General features: G+C 33.1%; 1 protein-coding gene and 1 long non-coding RNA gene across 6 annotated transcripts in view; one reads left to right on the forward strand and one right to left on the reverse strand.

Moving 5' to 3' along the window:
- Positions 1-563: 563 nt before the first annotated feature.
- LOC145279649 (atlastin-2-like) overlaps positions 564-25460 on the reverse strand; it is a 234906-nt gene continuing 210009 nt past the window's right edge. For all 5 annotated transcript variants that reach the window (XM_080130901.1, XM_080130892.1, XM_080130883.1 and 2 more), the window contains 4 exons: positions 23736-23792; positions 14260-14331; positions 5118-5549; positions 564-1396 (listed from right to left, as the gene is read on the reverse strand). In XM_080130901.1, the coding sequence (XP_079987027.1) occupies positions 1319-1396; positions 5118-5549; positions 14260-14331; positions 23736-23792 (639 nt within the window). In that variant the 3' untranslated portion in view covers positions 564-1318. The remainder of the gene's footprint in view (positions 1397-5117; positions 5550-14259; positions 14332-23735; positions 23793-25460) is intronic.
- LOC145279687 (uncharacterized) lies at positions 15539-16274 on the forward strand. The gene is made up of 2 exons (XR_013868430.1): positions 15539-15846; positions 15995-16274. It is a non-coding gene; the product is annotated as an uncharacterized LOC145279687 (long non-coding RNA).

Consider the following 25460-nt stretch of genomic DNA (forward strand, 5'->3'; position numbering starts at 1 on the left):
TTTTTTTTTTTTTTTGCTTTCACAAATCTGAACGTATGAACATTGAATTGAATAAAGTCTATTTCCCATGAGACGATGTTTCAAGCCATTGTTAAATATCATAGGCACACATGCATGCACATACAGAAATTGGCAAACGTTAAGATCAGAAGCAGATTAAAATTTTTCGAAAAGGCGATATAAAATTGTACATAGATGACTGTTTTAAGATTATGACATGCTGAATGTTTTGGAGTTAAAAATTTAGTATCACATATTCATAGTAAAAACAAAAAAATTTAAATTAGGACGCCACATTAAAAATAGGCAGACAGTTTCAAATAGGAAATATGTCGATAATACTACTCCTTTAAAATGGTTTTCTTCAAATTCTGTAATACTACAATTTTAACTCCAAAGTGTTCAGCATGCCATAATCTGAAGAAATAAAATCTTTATAGTCTATACACAATTTTTTGTTATTTAGAATTACACTTAGTTAAAAAAAAAATCTTTATGATGCATGTACTCGTCATAGAACGAAGCTGTCATATTCTAAAAACCATGTAAATTGACCATTCAGGTTGTTTTTTTTTTTTTTTTTTTTTTTTTTTAAGAAAATCAAATTTTATGATTAGCTGGATAAGACAGGTGGTAGACGGTATATTTTTTAGGATACATAAATATTCAAGCGTAGATAACTCAATTCGACTAATAAGTTGGAACTATTTCTCAATAAGAGAACAATGGCTGTCAAAAATAATTAAAAATCATAATTTGATTTCCTTTAATAATTAAAAATTACTCAATTTATGTGATTTTTGGAATATAACAGTTTCATTTCAGTGACAAGTACACACATCATAATGATTTTTCTAGTTTTTTGCTTTTTTAATGTGTAATTCTAAGTTCCAAATTTTTAGTCTTAATCCACCTCTAATTGTAATGTTTACCAAAAGTTTTAGCATAGAACCTTGGAAACTCCTCTCCCGTCATAATACCCCATATATATATATTTTTTTTTAATCTCAAACATTTTGCAGTAAAAAGAACAAATTTATAATTACACCAGAAACAAAAAAAAAACTAAGTTTTATTTTACATATTCAGTCTTGTAAGACTATTTCCTTTAAAATCATTTGTTTTTATTCGCAATTAGTTTTTGTGGGGTCAGAAATGGATGGGAGCAAAAGGTCATTTAAACTCGAGGTCCGTGCACAGGAGTAGAAGAGGGAGGGGCAGAGAGAAAATTTAGAAAAAAAAAAAAAGTTTCTTTTCTGATGCAGAGAGATAGACACCTGGCAAAAAGTACAGTAAGAAAGTAGTTGGCTGCAGGTGATCAGTTGGTTTTTTTGCCGGTTTGGATTGCCCGTCGTGCACCATAAGCTGCCAAAAGGATCAAAACTTGTTCGATAATCTGAAAGGAGAAAACAAAAACAAAAAACTGAAACCAATCAACATTTGCAGACATGATTCAGTTTGAATTAAAAAAAAAAAAAAAAAAAATGAAAATTATTAATGTAACTCAGGGGTGCCCATTACGTCAATTGCGATCGATTGGTAAATTGCAAGGGAATTGTAGGTAGATCGCATGGTACTAAGAAAGAAAACAAAAAAAAAAAAACGGTGCTGGCAAACTTTCAGAACCTCACTGCAGAGTTGAAGACACAAAAGCAGTCATGGAACCAGCTACCCGATGAAGTCGTAAACCAGCCCACACTATAGGGCTTTAAGGTGGCTTTGGACAGATGCTGGTCGGACCATCAGGGTTTTCTCCCCTTTATAGTTTCTTTGTACATAGCTCCCTAAACGTGCACAGACTTTTTCCTCTTGTAAACTACAATCACTTGTGCATTTACTCTTTACGAATTAAATGAATGTGCACAGCTTGAATGCACGCTCGATAAAACAAATTTACTCTTTACGAATTAAATGAAGGTGCACAGCTTGAATGCACGCTCGATAAAACAAATTTACTCTTTACGAATTAAATGAATGTGCACAGCTTGAATGCACGCTCGATAAAACAAATCGACAAATGTCTGTCAGAGTATGACAAATGCTTTAAAGACTTTACTCGAGACGATCGCTTCGTTCATATGCCACCGTTTTCAAGAAGAGCAGGTGAAGATGATGCGGAGGTTATTTCTCTCGCATCGAAAATTGCAACCTGAACTCTTCTGGAGTGAGAGATGAGATTCTGGCATTATAAACCAACATTCAGCTGATGGAGAGCTTATGGGCAATTATGGAACTTATTCCCGACGGACACCAACATCAGTAAATGTTCTCTCGATTGCATTATTTGGTTTCACTTATGCATGTCAGCCTTTCCCCACATGAAGATCATTAAGTCTGAATATCGTTCGACCATGGCTGACGAGCATCTATAAGTCTACTTGAGACTGGCTGTAAGCAGCTGCAGTCCGGACAGTGCATTTCTCTATTGCAAGTCATCAGAGTAAAGTAATGACAAAAACGTAGAGTTTTACTGTACAATATGGGTCGATGCAGTACCGCAACATACAAATGCATATACTGTAAACATAAAAATAATTTACAATATATTTATAAATAATCTGCTTTGCATTTTTAGTAGGTGGTAAATTATTTTGACTTGATCATGTAAAAAATGCGTGTACAACCCTGACTTAAATGATTGCCAGATGAAACAATGAAAATTATTTTTAGAAAATTGTTTTATTTTCAAGAATTTTTTCCCTCTGTTGTACGTTGTGACGTGCAATCATTCTATTACAAAAATTCATTTTATCTAAGACTTCATTTCTCAAAACATCACAAATTTCGTAAACATATGATACTCCTTGAAGTTTTTCAACGTTTAAAATTCTGCGTAAAATAAAATGTTTTAGTCTGAAGTCTTTGAAAACTCATTTACTTGCAATAGATCCCGCACTATCAACTAGCCTTCAACCACTGTTGCATCCCTCTGCCTGTTTTACTAACATTTTAATGGTCGGTGCTTCGAACTACAAGCCCTTATCCCTCCTCGATGTAAATACTTCTGACAAATCCAATAAGCTCAAGATCCCACACCTACACAGTAGAAATTCGGAGATGTAAAGAACTGCTAGACTTTGGAATTCCATTCTGGGTTCCTGCTTCCCTGACTTTACTGACATGCAGAAGTTAAAGTGTCATGTAAACAGACATCTTGCTGCTCAACTCCCTACATAGTACCCCTGCAAATTATGTCCTAGATAGTAGCCCTCTACATCAAAGTGGCACTGTGTCTTGTTTAGAGTGAAAATGCAATAAAAATAAAGTCTCTTCATCATTTGCTTCCAAAAATTCCAATATTATTGTTGAGATCATCAGTCGTTTACTATAAAAAACAGTTAAGGATTTAAAAAATATTTTATCTTATGACTCAGTTCGTTTTCAATCGAAACAATATTTAAAAAGGTTCATCCTAATTCAGACTGTTCCTTTTTCAAGAGTTTGACAAAATTAAAAACCTTGTGTCTAATTACCTTCACGAGGAAGCAAGAAAATAGAGCAAATAGGTCACATTTTCTATAGTTTTTAAATAAAATAAAGTCACAAACCAAAGCACCCTACAAATATTTTATAGTCACAGATGGTAAAAATAAGTATTTACCATTTATTATATAAAAGGGAAAGTATGTGTGAAGTGGGTATGTCTGCAAAAACTTTCAACACACGCAACAAACACTGACAAAATTGGTATCGTTTGAAAGGTTAGTCTCACGTACGACATATCCAAAAATTAGCCAAAAACAATTCTTTGGCCGTCAACTGAACCATTTTTTTTTTTTTTTTTTTTTTTTTTTTTTTTTTTACAAGGAGGGGTTAGTTTTTTTTCATCAACGTTTTTGCAAAGTCATTATACGTCTTGCAATGACTAAGCTTATTTTAAACGGCAGCAACGTCGTATGCCATAGTGGGTGCAGCAACTAAACCATTGGCTTTTTTCACTTCCTTTTCCTCTTAGCATTACAGGTTAGAGTCTGCCTACCTGATTACTACTCTCCTCAGGTAATCGCTATTTTCATTTTTTTTTTTTTTTTTTTTTTTTTACAGCGTTTTGAAATATTTGTCTTTAGGGTTCTATTGATCAATATTCTTACCGTAAAACCTCTCCACACCCAAGCAATGCCAGAGACCCCCGCTAATGTTATATAAAGGGAAACTATATATCCATTAAAAACTTTTCTAATCCGCATCGAAGTGACACGAACGTGGTACTGTTAGAAAGAGAGCTCTCTCGGACATATAACAGCTGTGTCATTGTGGTCTGATCGATAACGTATTCGCTTACGAACTTAAGTTATGCAAGTTTACATCCAGCACACTGCAGTTTTTCCTTTTTTCTTACAAAATTTTGTTTTCCGTTCCACTTCTGGCTGATGGTACCCATACTAGTCTTATATAAATCTGTCTTCTACGTGTTTATCCGTTAGCGTGTTAGTATTTCTGCTAAAAACTTTTGTCATCCATATCAGACTGGCATGAATCAGGTACCGTTAGAAAGAGCTATATCTCAAATACATAATATTAACAAATTAAAAAAAAAAAAAAAAATAGTCAATTATTTCATGCCAGACCGTTTTGTTTGAAGGGGGGGAGGTCAGGTAAAAATGTTGGTTTCGACGTTTGTTAATTGCATATACACGAATGGTCAATTTGGTGTTTAATCTTAGAAAGCTAAATTTGCAACATAACATCTGTGACTGTCTTCGTCCGGTTGATGGAGTGTTTGCTTACAAACTTAACTTTCGCAAGTTTGTGTCCAATACGCGCTACTTTTTTTTTTTTTTTTAATAAATCATATGTCACCATATTTTACGACCGGGGAAACACCGGGTATCTATTTCCCCACCAGTTTCTTCTAAATACTAACTCAGTCCAGTAGTGATAGTGATTAATATAAAATATGTACAGTTTAATCATGTTGACGCACCCGTTCTGGTCACATCAACAGTTAGTTAACATTGAGCCTGGTCAGTTTGAGATGGGTGACCAATTTGGGAATACCATGTGCTGTATGTAGGACTAAATATACAATTAAATATACGACACGAAGAACTAAGTATAAAAGTTGATAAAAGAAGAGAGACGTGAGGAGGTTCAAAAAAGTATTTGTGTTTACTTACATTTTCCCAGATTTTTTCTGCAATTTCGTCTATCATCTGTCCAATGTTAACGTATTCTCCTGTGTAATGTACATAGCCGGCAACGATGATGAGGCAGAGAGCAAACCACATAACTAACGTGAAAAGAGAAGCGACTGGGTTGAGACCCACTAAGGCAAAAATGCCAGCACCAACATAGCACGCTATGACGAGAATCACAAGCACAAAAGGCGTCCGCGCCGTATTGAAAATGTTCTTGCTTTCGTTATGCTTGCAGAAATTCTCAAAGGCTTCGTCAATTTCTTTCAAAAGTTTCTCTTCGTAAAGTTTGCTAAATTCCGGTCCACCCATCTTGCGTGTTGACCGGAACATTTTTATGCATTCCTCTCTGTATCGTTCATGTTCAGATTTAAGTCGATCCGGATGAAGGTAAGGTCGATCTCCGCCAACCGACTGAAAAAAAAAAAAAGAAAAAAAAAAAAAAGAAAAAAGCATTTGAATTGTTTTTATTCAAACAATCGTTGTACTATTATTTTTTTTACGAGAGCCATTCATTTCAATTGTTTACATGCATCATAAAGAGAGTCTTTTTTTCTTTTTTTTTTAAAACAGTGAATTTTTTTTTGTTTTTTGATTCAATAGGATGGATTAGTTTTGTAATAAATCCCATCGCAATTTTGAGGTTATATTTTTCAAGCAAATAAATTGAAACAAATAAGCAAGCTTTAAAAAAATTTTTTTTTTTTTTAAACAGTGAATTTTTTTTTTTTTACATTGGATATTCGCATTCCAAGATTCACGTGAGTAAACAAAACAATTTTTACTTTTTATGTAATACTTATTTTTGCTTCGTTTTCTATAAAACTTTGAATTATTTCAGTATTTCATATTTTTTGTTAAAAAATAACTTATCCAAGTAATTTATCTTGCCTTTGGTAACAATTTTTATGAATCATCATTTTACTCTAGAGGAATTAACACTGGTTACGTGACACCTTATGAACGTTATGACACCGACTGTATTCGAAAGTGAGGGATCAATTTAGAACGTTAAAAATTGATTGTAATTTTTTTTTTTTTTTTTTACAAAGGAGACACCACTTATCAAGGCTTGGAGGCCACTCGAGGATAAGGGTTAATGAGCATACGGTAGTCAATGAGACAATATCATAGAAATAGTAGTGGAAATTTGGTAAATTGGATTACTTAAGAGGACAACTCAAGAACTTGTTTACATTGGACTTGAAGACAATCATATTGCAGTCAGCTGGAAAGCAGAGAAATGGAAGAGAGTCCCACAGGTGTGCGGTTCTAAGAAAGAAGCTTTGTTCATGGAATCTAAGCTTGGGTTAAAAGAGTGTGTGAAATTATTGATAGTGTTTTCGATAGACGAGTGTTTTTTGTGAAAGTTTCACAGAGCTCAGATTAGCACTTGCCATAAAAATAATGAGAGAGCAGAGAGAGGCTCACAATGTCTCTTGGGGGAAAAAAGGTTGCAGAAAACAAGCATCCCTCACTAGTCTACAAAGTCTTTTTTTTTTTTTTTTTTTTTTTTTACAGTGATCACCACTTATCAAGGCCTGGAAGCCACTCAGGGATAAGGGTTATTGCAAGTACATTACGTTAGTGTGGAGATTTGATGAAGTGTTTACTTAAGGGGGCGGTTCATTAGGAATTTGTTAACGTTGGACTTGAACACATCCAAGTTGTAGTCAGGTGGGAAGCAGGCAGACGGAACAGAGTTCCACAGGCGTGCAGTTCTAAGAAAGAAGCTTTGTTCATGGAATCCGCGTTTTGATTTAGGCACAGATATAGAGTGGGGGAAATTTTTCACAGTGGATTCAGCTAGACGGGTGTTTTTTGTGAAAGATGTGCGAGGGGGGACCAGAGATTGGAGTTCAGACAAGCACCTGCCATGGAAATAATGATAAAACAAGGACAGGTTCGCAACGTCTCTTCTATGGGAGAGAGATTGCAGGGTAGAGAAAAGGGCATCCCCCACTAAGCCACGAAGTCTATTTTGTACTCTGTCAAGGCAGGATAGGCTGTTTTTAGCAGCTCCTGACCAGATATGGCAACAGTATTCCATCCTTGGACGTACTTGGCTTTTATATAGATAGAGAATTGCATCAGTAGTGAGATATCTTCTGGAGCGGTAGAAGGATCCCACCATCTTTCCAGCAACCTTGACAACAGACTTGATGTACGTGTTCCATTTCAGATCAGGAGTAAAGGTCAAACCCAGAAGCTTGTCAAAACACAGGGCCTCACCCAGACGAGAGCCATCCATCACAATTGATGCCAGATGGGGATCAGAGCGTTGATGATGTAAGGATAGGAGTTTGGTTTTGGATGCATTAAAGGTAACCAGCCACATCTTCCCCCACTGAACCACGCGCTCGAGATCAGAGGAGAGAGAATCAGAGAGAACTTTGTCATTTACAGCCTTTGATGTGTTGCCGTAGATGGTCGTGTCATCAGCATAGATGTCAACGAATGATTTAAGTATGCGTTTAGGGAGGTCATTGATGTAGATCAGAAAGAGAGGGACTCCAGCATTTATATTGCAGGTCTCCGATTTTTGTCCATCTACCACTACTCTTATGAGCTTATCGGAGAGAAATGATTTAATGATTGAGAAAACATTTCCAGTTATACCGTAGCTGGAAATCTTGTGAAGTAGACCTTTATGCCATACCTTGTCGAAGGTCTATTTTGAACTCTGTCAAAGCCGGATAAGTTTCTTCTAGCAGCTCCTGCCTAGATGTGGCAATAGAACTTCATCCTTGGGCGTAGTTGGCTTTTATAGAGGTAGGTAATTGCATAGACAGTGAGCTGTCTACTGGAGCGATAGGATGATCCCAACAACCTTGACAACGGATTTTATGTACATGTTCCATTTCAGATCAGAACTACAAGTCAGAAGCTTGTGAAAAAACATGGAGCCTCTCTAAGACGAGAGCCATTCATTTCAATTGATGCCAGATGGGGATCAGAACGTTGACGATAGAAAGATAGAAGCTTGGTTTTAGATGCATTAAAATTAACCAACCACCTCTTTACCCATTGCACCACATGTTCAAAATCAGAGGAGAGAGAATCAGAAAGAACTTGGTCAATTACATTAAAGTTAAGTTTAATCAATCATGATCCCTGGAAACCATTTTTTAAAAAGTGAAAAAGAACTCATTTACAAGTAGGAGGCAAGCTCATTTTAAATCAGCTGCAGCTAATAGGAGTTCAACAAAACAAAGGAAATGGTTTTTGATCCACGTTTCTTGACATTTTTTTCTTTCAAGCATCATTTTCATTTTTCCGCACTATTTCATGTTCTCAAATATTTGTTCATGCTGCCATTATTTTCAGTTTTTAAAGTATATATTCCCCAAAACCTCTGGCCTTGATAGAGGGAGACTAAAACTTGCTGCTGTGGTTTCAAATGATCTGAAATAACAGCAAGGGGAGACTTGATTCCAAATATTTCTCATCTTATATCTCCCCTCTTTTGGAAATAGGGTACGATTATAAATATCTCTAGTATCAAACAATCTTTATACACTGAAATTTACTTTATGTATGAAAACTAAAGAGGGGAGATAACATACGAGAAATATTGGGAATCAAATCTCCCCTTGCTGTTATTTCAGATTCTTTGAAATCATAGCAGCAAGTTTTAGTCTCCCCTCCATCAAGGCCAGAGGTTTTTGGGATATAGCAGATATTTTGTAACTCATATGCAAAACTATGAGAACAGCTTTATAACATTCTATGGCTGTAAAACAGTGCTAAAAATAGGTTCTGGATGATCCCCTTAAAGGCAAATGTCACATAGCCCACTACACAATTCAGGTCATTAGCTTTCCAACAAGTCTTCATTTGTTAAATTCTGATCAATAGTCACAGAGATTTGAACCTTTTTAAAGTTGCCAAAAAATGTGGTATATCTATATGGATAAATTTATACTAGTAGCCAAATTGAATATTGAAATGCTCATATCTTTGGTTCTAGGAGACGAAACTAAATGAAAATTTGCAGGTTTTTTGAAGATTATAATATTCTATGGTTAAATTTTATAACAATTAGTATATATAAAAAAAAAAATAAAAACTATTTTTGAACCAATAAAATATGCCCAAATTTGCCTATATATATATAAATTCAAAATGGCGTAATAGAAACACTAAAGGTAGTTGCAGCTTCTCTTCCAAGTTTCAGATTTTAATCATGTCAAATCGTACTTTATTTCCTTTTGACAGATTGATTGGGCATAATAGATTCACTGATTGATATAATTAAATGATTGATTTTTCGCCATGAAACATACTGTCAAGAATTATATAAGTCAACTGGATTAAAGGAATAAATTATAAGATGATCGACATAATGAATTTTGGAATATAACTTTTGTCCTTTATTCACTATATGTGTGTGTGTGTGTGTGTCCTGCAGACCAGCTTCAGTTTCACTGCTTCGATTGCCTCTCCTGTGGCCTTGCTAGGCCATTAATATATATACATACAGTGTCCCAATAAAATGTATACACTCTTTAAATGACCATAAAAATCAACATTTATTACAAGAAAAGTTTCAGACATCAAAATACGGCGAACAAATATAGAAACAAGCTAATTATTGAAAGTGTTCAAATTGTTGGCCATTGTGGTCCATGAACAGCTGACAATGTTCACTGATTGAATCGAAAACGTTTCTAATTAGTCCAATTGCTATGTTGACACATCTTTCAATGGTTGCTTTCAACTGATTCATTGTAACTCGTTTTGTGATAAGCATGTTAAATGCAGAGTCTCTGCATTTAACATGCCCACCACCCTAAAAAAAAAAAAAAAAAAAAAAAAAATTCATGGGGGTAGGGAAGTCAAATCCGGTGAGCATGGACAGTACTTGACACTTCCTCTTCATCCTAACTATCTGTTTTGCAGGTGACTAGCAAGGTATGCTCTTACGTCATGATAGTAGGAACGTGCTCCATCTTGCTGGAAGTGCCATTTTTTATTCCTAAACATTTTTTGGGAACGTGCCATAGCGTATCCGCATAGCAAGTTGAGATAATTTAAAGAGTGTATACATTTCATTGGGACACCCTCTGTGTGTGTGTATATATATATATATATATATATATATTCCTTCAAACAATGAACTATCAGAATTTCATTCCAAAATTCGTTTATTGCTAATTTACGTTAAATCAAAACCATCCTCATTTTTTTTTATATATAAGATTTCAAATCAGCGGAGATATACTGAATTACCTCCCTTTGTGTTATAGATTAACACAAAGATCAGACTTGTGCCCCAGCATTGCCTGCGGGAAATTAAAATTGAACCCAAGAAACTCATGTAATTAGTGTTAAGATTCAAACAAGTAGTTATTACTTTATTATGAAATAAAATGTTATAATTTTAATTATAGAAAAAGCATCTCCACAGAAATGCACACACTTGAAGTGAGGATTTTTATTTTTGTTTCATTTTCTTTTATTTTTAAAAAATTGTGTTGAACATTCGAACAGTATGCACTATTTTTTTTTTTTTTTTTATATTTGTACAACAATATAAGAGTGTAATTAAAAGGTATTTATATTGTTATACAAATAGTTTGTTCAAAAAACCTCAATAGTTGATAAATGAAAAATTAGATTTAAATATGAAAACTGAAAATAATAAGTACATGAAAAATTAGATTTAAATATGAAAACTGAAAATAATAAGTAAATGAAAAATTAGATTTAAATATGAAAACTGAAAATAATAAGTAAATGAAAAAAAAAAAAATTAAACATGCTTTCACATATTGTCTAAAAGTGTTAGAGGCTTCTTCATCACGAGGATAAATCAGTCATGCATCATAATTTCTCTTGCAACATTTGTGTTCTTACGTGCCATTTCTATGACGACCAACAGTTTCTCTTGATATAGTTCTTGCAGAGCTGACAAAGAACGTATTATCATACTGATTGAGGGTAAAAATAACAAACACTATCTAAGGAAATTACTAAAACTCTAGAGGAAGACTATCAGTCTGTAGTGGAATGGGGCCATAACTGGTTGGTAACATTCAATGTTGCCAAGACTAAGCTTATTTCCTGTAATAATTACAAGAAAACCTTCTCAACCACTGATTGCCATGGCTAATGATTACACTGCCTGAAAGTATTTCTCAAACCCCATTCAGACAACAGGAATTAGATCAAATACATTAGATAATTACTACGCTAAAAGATCTCCACAGTTCACGCATGCATGGAGTATTGTCGCCATATATATATGGGCTAGTGCATCTGCCACTAGTCTCTCACTCCTGACAAGGTTTAGGTCCTGAACTATCAACTAAACTCTAACCTCTGTCCCATCACCGAAACGTGGCATCCTTGTGCCTGTTTTACAAATTCAATGGTACATGCTTTGACAAACTAAAAAAACTAGTATCCCCTCGACGACAAACCCCTGAGAAGTAGCAAAATTCCACCCCTACACTAAAGATCTGCAAATGCTGTAAAGCCTTCGACTCCGATAACTTTTTCCCGTGGACTGCTACACTTTAGAATTCCCTCCTAGATCCCTGCTTCCCTTACTCTACTGATGAATTCAAGTGTAATAGAAATCTTTATTTTAAAATAAGCAGGGCAACGTTGAAACCAAAACATATAGCTCTCCAGCCTTAGTTGTTACCGTTTGAACTATTGTCAGACAGACAAGTTAAAAATGATCCCACTTTAATGTATAAGTGTATATTTGCACTTTATATATAAGAGCACTTTAAGCCAAATTACGCCTAAGTTCCAACTTTTTTTTAATTTTGACTCCTTAGCAGCCATTTTTACTGGCTTTATATATATATATATATATATATATAGATTTTGTTATTGTTGTTATTTTTCAAGCGATAACTACGGTTAATATTGGCGCCGCCTCGGAGCTCATTTTTTTTTTTTTTTTTTTTTTTTTATTTATTTACTTAGAAAGTCGCCCTTTTTAATTTGGATGTATTTAACATTTTTATTTATTTTATTATTTTTAAAACAGTAATCTACGTACACGCGTGTTTCGAGGTTTTTTACCTCTCATCAGCGTAGCTTAACTGCCTCCAGGGATCGAACCTCAGACCATGTTTACCACAGTCTATATATATATATATATATATATATATATATATATATATATATATATAACAGTCCACAAAAATGTAATTATTTAACTGACCTTATTTGTCTTGGAGATGCATTAAAAAAAAAAAAAAAAAAATGCACCTCCAAGACAGACAATTTTATAAATTAGGTTACAAACACTCATTAAATCTGTACGTTTAGCAATAAAAATGCTACTTCAAAATTCAGCATGACATACAGTTTATAGAGATGCATAGCGGTATCTATTAATTGAATTATTAGGGACATCTATGATAGAAATCTCGCCTGTCTTTTTAAAATGAAATTTATGTATGTCTGCCTAAAACTTTCGACAGAGGCGACGGATTTTCATGAGATCGGTATCGTTTTGAAACTCGACCCTTCGGACGACAAATATCGAAAAATTGGCTAAAACAATGTCTTTACCCTCAACTGGGCACTTTTCTACAGGGAGGGGGGGGGGTCGCTTTTTCGCCGAAATTATTGAAAGTCATCCCCCTCTTTTTGATTGACTAGCCTTAATTTAAACATTTATCACTTCCAGTTTGGCAATGGGCACAACAGCAAAGACGTCACTTTTTTTCACGTTCTTTTCTTCCTTCGTGGTATGGGTTCGAGCCTGCCTGCCTACTATCATTTTTTTTTTTTGGCTCAACACACCTCCAAACACCCGGGCCTCCAGGCTAGTCTATTATATAAATCTCACCGGTCTTTAAATGTATGTATGTAGGTCTCCTGAAAACTTCTCAGTGGCATCGGATCAGGTCGAAACCGGTACTGTCTGAAAGGGCGATGTCTTGGTCGAATATGTGAAAATGAGAAAAAGGTCAATTATTTCCTATAGAAATTAACGTTTGCGATGAGGGAGGGTAGCAAAAAATTGTTCCTTCATGATAATTCAATCAAACACGCATGCGCAAAAGACGTTCTTTCTTGAATTGATATAAATAAGACGTTACTTCACTCATGCGATCATAGAGTAGTGGTACGGTGACAGCATCGTTGTCTTCAGGTTTCACGTTCGCACGGACATCCTTTTTTTTTTTTTTTTTTTTTTTTAAAGTTTTAATATTTAAACAATTATTTATGTCATTTTTTTTTTCGTTCACTTATTCCTTATTTTCCATTTTATTATTGTTTTTATTTACTCCCCGCCACACCTGGGCAATGCTGGGTACCCCTGCTAGTAGAATATAAATAATTTTTTTCTGTGGAAATATGATTTTTTTTTCATTTATATTTCACTTTTTTATCTACTAATCCTTAATTTATGAAGCTCAATACCGAGCATATAGCAAACAAATGACAAAAGTCAATATTCCAAATTTCATGTTCACCTTCTCACAATTTCTGTAATTACGTTAACATTTACAATTCTTGACTAACTTTTGTAGCGCAAAATCATTTAATCATTATATCAATTAAAGAATCTATTTTGTCCTTAACTCATCAGAAGAAATAGCAACTATCAATCCAGCAAAAGAAAATAAAATGCATTTGGGCATGATTATAAAAAAAGTTAATTGCAATTTCTTTCAATTTTTGGATTTTAATCTTATGCCATATATATATATATATATATATATATATATATATATGAGGATTTTCCTCTAGTTGAAACAATTTGTAAACTCATTCTGGACTCACAGTAATAAATTTCCTATATATATATATATATATAGTGATAAGTAGTAATCTAAAAACAAATAGGTTTAAGGTTCCTAAAATTCATATTAAAATCGTCTACAAGGACCCATGGCATAGTGGATAAAGTACTTGGTAAATTCAGTTGTAACTTACACTCTTCTAGAGGTTGAAGGTTCAATCATCAGTGTGGGCTAAACTTAGGACTTTTATCTTGTCATGGTTGATGAAACAAGAACATGCCTGTGGATTAAATTTATTTAATCCACAGGCATGCTCTTATTACGTTTGAAATTCCATGCAGATTTCAGATTTTTTTTTCTGCATGTGGGTGAGAAAAGCAATTGTTTCCTGTGAAGATGCAACTTACCGATTCCATCGATTGCATGTAATGATTCCGTGAACAAGCTACGGCTGCCAGGTTGTTGGCTTCAGCAGTTGCCTAAAAAATTTAAAATGTACAAAAACTTTTAAAAAATGCTCACATTAAAATCAAACTATTTTACCAATTTATAGTCAAAGAAACAAAAAAAAAAGGAATAAATCACAAGCATTTTAATTTTTGTCATCAATTGTTAAAAGATGAATTAGGGATGTGGCTGCACAAGGTAGGAGGAAAAAACTGCAGGTTTCATTACATGCAAAAAAATTTAGCATTAAATAATTCTCGGCCATTTAAAACCAAGTTGTTTTGTTTTTTAATTATGCTATGATATATAAATTCTGTGCATTTTTGAAGTTTAGCGTTTTCAAATGCTACAACAAATGAAGATTGTAATTTTATGGCAAGTCAAAGTCAAGATTTGAAATTAATCGAAATAACGGCAAAAAACAGGGAAAATAAGGCAACAGAATGTTTTAGGGCACACATGTAACTATTTGGAAATTACGCAATACGTATGATAAAGGCAAAGTTTTTGTCCATTCTTCATGAACTGGGACATCATTTTTGAAGCGTAGAAATCCATTTTATTTCAAATTCAATTTTTATCACATATTTGCATTAAACTAACTTTTCAGTGTTACATATAGCTTTCACATAAACTTAAAACATTATGTAGTATTTCAAGCTGAAACATACAAAGTTAGGGTACTTGTACAGTTTAATAAAGACATTAAAAAAATTAAAATATCGGAAAAAGGTTATATTGTACGCATCCGTTTTGAACTGAAGGTCTAAAAAAAAAAAAAAAAAAAAAAAAAAAAAAAAATCGCTTAATTTGATGGAGTAGTTTTTTTTTTACAGCGGAAAAACACGTTTTTATGACAGCACGTTGAAGGTAGACATGTTTGAATTTTTACATTTTTGTTTGGATTTTTAGAACATGTCACAAGAAGATAACTCAGTTTAAACCGCTGACACTCCCTCCCCATCTTTAATACTAGTTTTTTTTTCCCCCTAAAAATCGAACCTTTTGCTTGGTATCAAATTGTTTCTCGTTAAAAAAGAAAAAAAAAAAAAAAAAAAAAAAATACTTGATGAAATTAAGTGAAATTTTTTTTTTTTTTTGGAGAACTTCATTCCCATAATAGATACGTACAATATAAACTTTTTTTTCGATATTTTCAATGTCTTCATTAAACTGTACAAGTACCTATATTTATTTTTCAACTTGTTACTAAGTAAGGATCTCTGCCAACACTAATAATAGTATTAACAATAGCATTTGTAGCAATACAAACAACCTGAAATATTAGAAATAAAATCAACATTGTTGAAAAGAAAAAATGAATTAAAAAAAAAAAAAAAAATTCTTCGAACCTAAGAATTAATAAGTACGACGACTCTGTAGTTGTTGGTGTGCCGTAACATATTCTGTATTTTTGTTTAAGTTTGTGTTTTAATTGAACAATGGAAACTGTCTCATCTTTACAGATGAAGATGTTTCCGTCGTGGATGCTTGATGTCATTAGTGAAGACCTGGAAAAATCTGTCGTTTTTTTAAACACTCTGAAGGTATGATTGCTTTTATTTGATTTTTATCTTTTGATGTGCTAGCACATGAACCGTTTGATGGTATGAAAATTTGTCCCTTTCTTTTACTGACTGCCAATCTTCACTTATATGCCATGAAAGTCATAATTTTGTATCTTTTTTTCTTCAGATTCCTGCTCCAGAATCTTACAACTCACGGGGAGAAGTGATGAACGAGATCGAGGCACATCTTGTCACTATGATCGTACAGACTTTGTTGTTGGTAAGTGGTCCAGACAGATTTTTTTTTTGTTCTTTAGAGTCACCAATTATCAAAGCCAGGTCACTTAAGGATACGGGTTAATATCAGGTAGTTGGTGAGACAACTCCATGATGATCAGTAATGGTGAAACATGGATAGGGTTTAGTTATTGAAGAGAACAGGTTAAGAAAACCTTAGTTACATTGGATTTGAAAATGAGCATGCTATATAAGCAACCTTACCTTCATCACACGAGTAGCAAAAATAACAAGAGAAAACATGACTAGCCACTGATGAAGCTAACGATACTTCACGACAATGGCTGCGGTGGTGACAGGATTTCTATTGTCTTTTGAGGATTATAACTATCGATACATAGTGTTTTGTGATTTGTGTAAGAATTAAAAAAGGCAAAAATAATGCAAGGTTCGATTTTTAGGAAGAAAAACTAGAATTAAAGATGGGGAGGGAGTGTCAGCGTTTTAAACAGAGTTATCTCCCCGTGGTGTGTTCTAAAAATCTAAACAAAAATATTTTAAATTCAAAGACGTCTCCCTTCACCGTGCTGTCATAAAAATGTGTTTTTCTGCTGAAGAAAAAAAAAAAAACTACTATCAAATTAAGTGAATTTTTTTTTTCGGAGATCTTCAATTCAAAACGGATGCGTACAATATAATCCCTTTTTTTTTCTTCGATATTTTCATTATTTTTAATGTCTTGATTAAACTGTACAAGTGCCCAATGTAATTTTTTTGTTATTTATTTCCTACTTCATAGTTTAAAATACTGATTTCTATTTAATTTCAACAAATTTCAAGTGTTTAGACCCAAAATTATCGGAGGAGTTTGGTAAAGTTCTCAAAGATCAAATCATTGAACTTTGACCCCTTAACAGCCAAATTTCTGGCCAAAAATGATCATATAAATTTTCCCAAATCTCAGTACCCTGTATATCAAATTTCGAGTCTGTAGACTAAAAATTAATTTTTGTGTAGGAAAATGTACACACACACACACACACACACACACACACTTTTATAGATATACTAGCATTTAAACCCGGTGTTGCCCGAGTGTTCAGATGTGTATGTTGGAGAGAAAAAAAAAAAAAAAAAAAAGTGGTAGTAGGAAGGAAGTCTCGAACCCATACTGCGAAAAAGGAAAAGAACAGGGAAAAAACCGGACGTCTTTACGGTTACGACCATCGCCAAACCTGAACTGACTTACGTTTAAATTAAGTCTAGACAATCGAAAGGAGAGAATTTCTTTAAAAATATCGGCAAAAAAAGCGACCCCCCCCTGTAGAAAAGTGCCTAGTTGAAGGTGAAGATGTTAATGTTTTTAGCAAATTTTTCGATATTTGTCGTATGAAAAGTCGAACTTTAAAACAATACTGATTTTGGTCAAATTTGTCACCTCTGTTGAAAGTTTTAGGCAGACTTGCAAACATACATACATACATTTATATATTGGTAACTAAACATTTTCGACCCAAACTGATGAAAAAGCTTGCTCTATCTCTGAATACCCTTTATGTAAAATTTCAAATGTTTAGACAAGAAATTGTCTGAGTAATTAGGTAGAGACTGCAGAGGTCAATTTTTTTTTTTTTTTTTTTAACTTTGACCGCTATTATGACCCCTTAACATTTGTTTTGGGTTCAAATCAAGTTATTAAGTTAGATCCATGTCCAAGGAACATATATCTAAAATTTCAAGTATTTAGACCCAAAATTGTCGGAGGAGTTTGGTAGAGTTCTCAAAAGTCAAATTGTTGAACTTTGACCCCTGAATCGCCAAATTTCTGGCCAAAAGCCGATCATATCGATTTTCCCAAATCTCAGTACCTTGTATATCAAATTTCAAGTCTGTCGACTTAAATTTGAGAGTTATTGCATATGGAAATGTACACACAGACACTTTCATAGATATATAGATTGTGCTCCTGCAATCTCAAGGAGTCACTGCCAATCAACATGTTCACAGCCATATCAACCTTCTTGGGTTTTATGTTTTTAGCAGAACACAATTTAAATAGAATTGCCTGGGCGAAAAACGATCGTTGACTCCCAGTATCAATCAAACAGAAAATGTAAATAGGTCGACCATGTGCTTTCATCGATATTCTAAAGACAGGAAAAATACTGTTCTGTTGTCCAGAATATGGTTTACCCACAAATGACTTATTTCCCTTGGGGTACATTACACTAAAGTGGCTTTTTAAGCCACAAACTGTATATGGGTAAGGAAACCCCTTACTTCCTCGACAAACAGCATCCGAGTGTTCACCCAGACACCGAGTACATAATTTCAACTGTTTGGCCCTTCGGCATTTAGCTTTGAAGGAAGGAAATTTACTACAGTTCTTAATCAAATGATCTGTAGCTTCACACAGCTTGCATAATAAAGTGGTTTTCACCTCATGTGGAGAAGAAGACACCATATTGGATTTCATCTTAGGTAAAGAAGGCGCCAATCTTGGCACGCAATTTTCCTGCCGAACATAGAGCGGGGCGGCTAATAAATATTCCGTAATTTCAAACACATGGGACATTATAGTATTTAGAGAAGGGAACCGTTTGCCACTTCTACTCATTAATTCCCTTCTTATAATATTAGGAAATTTTACAAATAATACATGGGCTATGAATGCCCCAGAGATTCTACCCTCAATAAAAAAGTCAGCCCCGAAAGACTTATCAAGTTCCGTCAAATCTCGTTTAACCTTTTTGAGAAATGACCTTAAATTTTTTTAGATCTGTTATGCGAGACGCGCTAGGAATAATCTCATCAAACCCGATTTCTAATTAAATCTGGATTTAAATATTTTTTCCCTTAACAGTTTCAAGGCTACATCATAATTGTCTGATGTTACATTTAGACTGGAGACCACTTCAAAGGCTTCTCCATCTAGCTTAGATTTAAGCACTAACAATTTGTCAGCCTTGTTCAAATTATCTGTACAAAATTCGAATTCATTCAGAAAGGTTCTGAACGAAAACCTATCTTCTATGGATGTTCCGGAAAACTTTGGACAATCCAGTTGCATTTTTACGGGCATAACCGTCGTGGGTTGAAGGTCTCATGGCACATCTATTTTCAATTTCAACGTTAATTTTCCTTCAATTTGCGGAGAAAACTGCTCCGAAATCTCACAAAGATGTGATTTCACATCTGGAGTCTTGATTAAAACCAGGTCTAACAGATCATCCAGATCCTTCAACCAATCTCTAATTACCGTCTCTTGGGACCTTAAAATATTTAGTGAAGGGTTGTTAACTTCTAACCACTTAACAGCACTATTTATGCAAAGCTTTTTGGCTTCCCATTTATTCATTAATTCCTTTAGGGCCATATTTCGTCCCTAGTGAACAATTAATAAAATAGCAGATATAATTATCTGCAAATGTATAAGGTGGCGAAAACCGCCAATATTATTCCAAAACAGAATCATAACCACAAATCAATAAACAACGCTAACAAAATTTGCCGTCAGTAATTTATCGGACCCAAAATTAGGGCAAATGCTCTAAGGAATAAGAATCAAGCTACACCTCTAAACTAAACTCAAAATTCCCAAGTGACACCAAGAGGTGTCTGAAAAAATGGGGGGGGGGGGGTATTATCAAATAAAATTTCAACCCACAATATTATTTTGAAAACTGACAAGACGGTAGCACAAAATAAATTAAATGTGAACATTAAAATATGGCATTGCAGAAATCAAAACATTAGCAAATCTCAATTCAATCAATTAATTTAAAATTAAATTAATATTTAATGTGTGAAGATAGAACACATTCAAATTAGTGTGATGTTTAAACATTTAAGTCAAGAAAAAAAATCATTAACGGTTTCTTTCGCTTTTTTTCTGAATTCAATCACAAAACAAGTAATCCACATGGGACTTCGAATAAATGCAATTTACTTTTCTAATTTAACAAAACAGAAAAAATTCTTCCTCTTTTTTCAAAGTTAACAAACTACGGTTTCTAGCAATTAAACAATTACGCAGAAACTTATAAAAAGAATCAACAATAATTTGCTCAAATAAAAAAAAAACACTAGGAATCTGCTTGTTTCAAATCAAGAACTTGCACTAATTATAAAATTTTAAAAAAAAAGTAATCGTTTTGCAAACTTAAGAATGTAAGAAATTTAATTTTCACAAACTTGATACTCCCTGGCAGAGGCAAAATAAATCCACAAATTACAAAAGCCATACCTTCAAACTCAATTTATTTAATAACATCAGCAAAGAAAAGTCATTGGTTCTGGTACAATCCATTGCAAAACAGCAGGAAAGTTTTACCTTTTTAAACAGAGAGCCAGTAGTTAAAACTCCTTTTGGTGGAGAGGTAGTTCACATTTTCCTCAAAATGATCCATGATAAATCATGGTGTTCTTGGCAGGAATGTTGGCGCCTATAATTAGGCATCGAGTCGCTTGGGACTAATTGAATTGAGATAAGTTCCAATATTTAGTAGGTATAAACATGAAATGTTCAAAGGATGCCATCCCATGCAAGTCCTTTGTAAGACCGTTTGGTGAAATAACATTAAGAAATAGTGGCGGCTCCATTCCTGGTAAGGCTTTTCCTGGTAGACCCACTTGTGAGTCCTATCCTGCCGAGAGATTCACGTGGACTCAAACATAAAAGCATGATACAAAAAAAAAAAAAAAAAAGGCGCCAAGCAATTCACTTGACTCATTCAAAACTAACCAATCACGGACCGTCTACTAGAACTGTGTAGGCAGCTTAAACAAGAAACATTGTGGCGGTAATGGAATTTCTCAGAAATTTTTTTTTTTTTTATGGAAAACTTCATTTCATAACGGATATGTAGATTATAAACTTTTTTTTTTTTTTTTTTTTCAATATTTTAATTTTTTAATATTTCTACGTTTGTTTTTAAATTACAGGTTTCACATAATTTTTATATGCAAGTTTTAAATAATTTCATTACTCGCAAGAATGTGAAACTTTCAGCATAACATTTTTAATATAATATTGAACAATAATTAAAAAAAAAAATTAATTTAAAAACAGGAACATAGAAAAATGAAAAAATTCATACAAACGTTCAGAATAGGAATGCACAGATGCACGTCTGGGAAAAAAAGAAACCTATCATACCCCTTCCTCCCTTTTAATTACATTATGTCATTTTCAGTTTTTCGACTGCCTGAAATTTTGGGCCTTTGTATATTCCAGGTTTACAAAATTTTTAGTTGGTTGCGTTTTGCAAACGGCAGAATCACTGTTTTTGGGCTAATTAATTTATGTTTTGTACAAACAAGGTTTTTTTTTTTTTTATTATTTAATTCAATATCTTAGGAATTTACTAATTATCTTTGAAATAGACCCAGAAAACTAATATATATCTTTTAAAGGATTTTTACAATGAATTTATTTAACTTCAAAATTTAGCGGAATTGGGTAGCTCACCATGAAACATTTTCATAACATTTTTTTTCACGTGTACAAATATTTTTTTCCTTTTGGGGGAAAAAAAAGTTTAGTCCTTAATCTTTGAAATACAATCAAAAAGTAGTCGGAAACCTACAAACAATTATGATAAATCGGCTTTCAAAACTACGTCCCCCGATCTTTGTCCGCCCATTTTTGCCCGTACCTAACATTTCAATATTTGTAGGACGTGCTCAGTTTCTAGTTAAGTTCCTATTTACTTGCCTCCCCATGAGAACAGTTAGACACAAGGTCAGTTAATTTGAGGAAAATCCAGCTTCCCAAAAAGGGTCAATCTGGATAGAAACAAACAAAAATTGTCTGTCATGAGCATTTCTCCTTCACTGACAGAGGAAAGGTGAAGTGTAACATCAGAATACTACACTGTGATCTTGGCCCAAAGTCCAGGTAGAGAAATAAAAAAAACGTCTTAAACTGGAAAGTTTAACGAAATAATGTGTCACTCGGACAAGAAATGTAAATGATGATGAAAACCAAATTTATCAAATTTGTGAACGATTTGTTAGCTTTAACAAAAAATGTTTTTTGATATTTAAATAAGTGGGCAAAAATATTTAATAAGTTTTCCAAACGTCACGTTTTCTGTTAGTGACGTCACTTGTTTTAAATGAAATTCATTTTTGTCTATTTGTTGTAATTCTTGTTAAGTTTCACACCCCTTAAGAATTATGACAAATAGATATGAAATTAAATTTAATTTTGCTTAAAAGTAATTGGATATCCAAAATCTAAGGCATGTTTTCAAAAGCTAATAATTATGACTCACTAACCATAAATATGGGGGTCAAACGCCTTAAAATAAAAAAAAAAAAAAAAAAAAAAAAAAAAAAAAAAAAAAAAAGCTCCCTTAATCGTACCTCTAACCCTAGGTACAAGTGGCAAGCCTCATCCTCTTAAAACCTTTAGCCCTAACAATAACACTAAGTCTAAGTGGCAAGCTCCTCACCAAACAAACTTCCTTGGTAAGCTACATCTAAGTGTCTATAAAAAAAAAAAAAAATTTCCTTCCTTAAAGAAAAGTGCACCAATTATCACCCATAAAAAAATACAATTAGTAAACTGTCCTAAAACGCTAGAATGGTCTTGAAATAGTGAATTATTTTAAATTAAATTTATGTGAAACTAACCCCCACTGTAAATTCTAAAGTTGTTTTTGTTTTGTTTCTATCAAGTCTTCAGGATGTTTCCATAGCCCTATCATTAACCCAAAGTCAGAGTGGCCACCTCTCCACCTTCTCATAATTGCAGAAAGACCCTCTTAAACCCATACATAATCGTCTTTAGAAAGAAAAAAAAAGGAAAAAAAAAAAAAAAAAAATGGTTAACTGCCCTAAAACACTAGAATGGCTCAAAATGGGGAATCATTTTACATTAAATTCTAAAATAATACTTGTTTATCTTTCATTAAAGTTTTTTTAAGGTATTCACACGTAATTGCCTACAAAGGTAAAATCGCATACTTTGGAAAGGTGGTCAGATGGGGTGGGGAATTAACGGAAGGTATTAATCTACAATAATACCATAGAAATATTGCAATATATTCATTTTTAAACAGTCCTAGATTTAGATTTCAGTTATTTATGCATAAAATGCATTACAATTCAGCTTTGAGTTTTTTTAACTTCTTTTCTTTTAATGGATACATGTCATTTTTAAGGAATTGCAGCATATTTATGTGCATTTACTGCAGATTATTTGGAAATCATTAATTTTTAGAGATTTTCAGTAGAATATTCTAATTCCTAGCATAAAAATAAACTTATATGGTAAATTTCATTGCTTAGTCTTGTGTTTTAACAAAGATATGACATTTTTACTGAAAAAGTAGTGTAAAAAATGTGACGAAACGCATATGGTCTTAAAGAGGGAAAAATATTCAAACGTGTGATGCACAAAAAATGATAATTTCCTCAATTTTAATTGGATCTAAAACATTTAAAAAAGATTCTTTCTTAGCTCATCAAGCTCTTTCTATGTATTTGAAAATTTTATTGAAATATTTTAAGCTATTTCAGTTTTTTCATGTGTATTGCTAGTAAATACTGTAACTTGGGGCCAGAAAAACACTGTATTCCACATCATAATCTGAAAACACACACACACACACACACACACACACACACACATCCTAGAGCAACCGTAAGCCGGGGATCTGCTGTAATATAATGACAAAGATTACCTCAAGCATTGATTTCGGTTCTGGAAGTTCTTCTCCTTGGTAGATTTTTATATAAGCCTGGAAATGAAGATTTTGCAAAAATTAGAGAAACAAGGCAACCAATAAGAAAAATACTAATTTTATACAAGAAAAGTTATGAAAATTTTGAATCTGTAGCATTATAAACAAACTAAGAATATTAAAGTGAAAAAGAAAAAAAAAAAACATGGAATTAAATAATGTCAGTCACATTTAACTTAGTATACTAAAGTGCTATTTAACATTTGATCAGCGTTATGTAATAGTTAAAATTTTGATTAATGAATACTTGAAAATGAATGTTAGAGTGCATAAAAATGTGTTAATTTGGTCTTCAATAAAAAAAAGTGTAAATCTTTATTTTTTCTTTTTCCTTTGATTTTTTTTAAATGACCAATATTTCAAAATATCTTCAACATAAGAAAATTTTAAATTGTCATTACCGTTTTTGTTTGCATTTGTTATCGGACATGTCATTTCAAATAAACATACTTTTTTAAATGGAGATAATGTATGTAGTCGCTGGAATGAAGGGATTTGCCTGAATGTCGTTAGGCGTTTACTCGTAACAAAAATAATTTATTCAAATTTGTGCATAAATGTATGTATGTTTTTCAGTTATGTAAGAATGTTAAATTAAGAATCTTGCGTTCTAATGGGTTATTAATTTGCGAGTCAAGTCTAGTTGTAAGTATTGCCTCATTAATTCTAAGGTTGCCAATATTTCTTTCAGTAGCCATAATGCATAGTTATTAATTTATATTCTTATTAATAAATAAGTTTCTTAATTGAGGATAATTCCGTTGAGGTATTCATTAATGCAAATATTTGGGTTATTTTATGCCGAGTGTCTATGGGTTCAGGGAGCTGCTCCATAAAGGGTTATTTTCAAATTCTTTTATAAAGGCCAAGTTTTTTTTAAGATATGAGAGTATGATGTGGGGGATTGTTTTTATCAAATAGCTCTTTAATATTGTTTTTGTAGAAATGGTTTCTTGCTGTTACAAAATCAGTGCATTCAGTTAGTATGTGTTTTATTGTGAGTGATGTTTGACAAGGTATATAGATGGATTGGCTTTCTTTTTTTAGGAGGCATAAGTGAGTTAAGTGTGTATGGCCTATTTTTATTCTTGTTAGTTTGACTTCTTTTGTTTAATTTCGTATTTTGTTCTTGTTTTTTGGATTTTTGGCATGATTTTGTGAAGTTTGTTGTTAGGGTGTTTATTTCTCTGTTGTGTATGCGTTAATATGTCTTTAGATCTGTGTATGGAATTTTAACATTTGTATCGATTGCGAGATTTAAGGCGTTTTTTGCTGCTGAATCTGCTAATTCGTTACCTTTAATACCGGAATAGCTCGGTATCCAGCAGAAAATGATTTTTTTTTACTGTTTAATTCAGTTAATTTTTGTACTAATTTTGCAATTAGGAGGTTGTCTGTCTTTTTATTTTTAATTGCTTTTAGAGTCGATTGGGAGTCTGAAAGGATTATAAATTTGGATTTTTTGTAATTGGAGGCTAGATTGAGAGCTAGAATTAGAGCATGTATTTCAGCACTGAAGATTAATGTTTCTTTGGGAGGTTGGTTTGTTTTTTTGATTGATTTATTGAGTATTGCTGGACTGGCTGTTGCATTATTTCGTTTGGACCCATCTGTATAGATGTGTGTGATTTGGATACTTTTCTTTGATTTTATCGAGATCATCAT

The sequence above is a fragment of the Euprymna scolopes genome, chromosome 1, assembly GCF_053919585.1.
Source record: "Euprymna scolopes isolate OS-2025 chromosome 1, ASM5391958v1, whole genome shotgun sequence".
NCBI lineage: Eukaryota > Metazoa > Mollusca > Cephalopoda > Sepiida > Sepiolidae > Euprymna > Euprymna scolopes.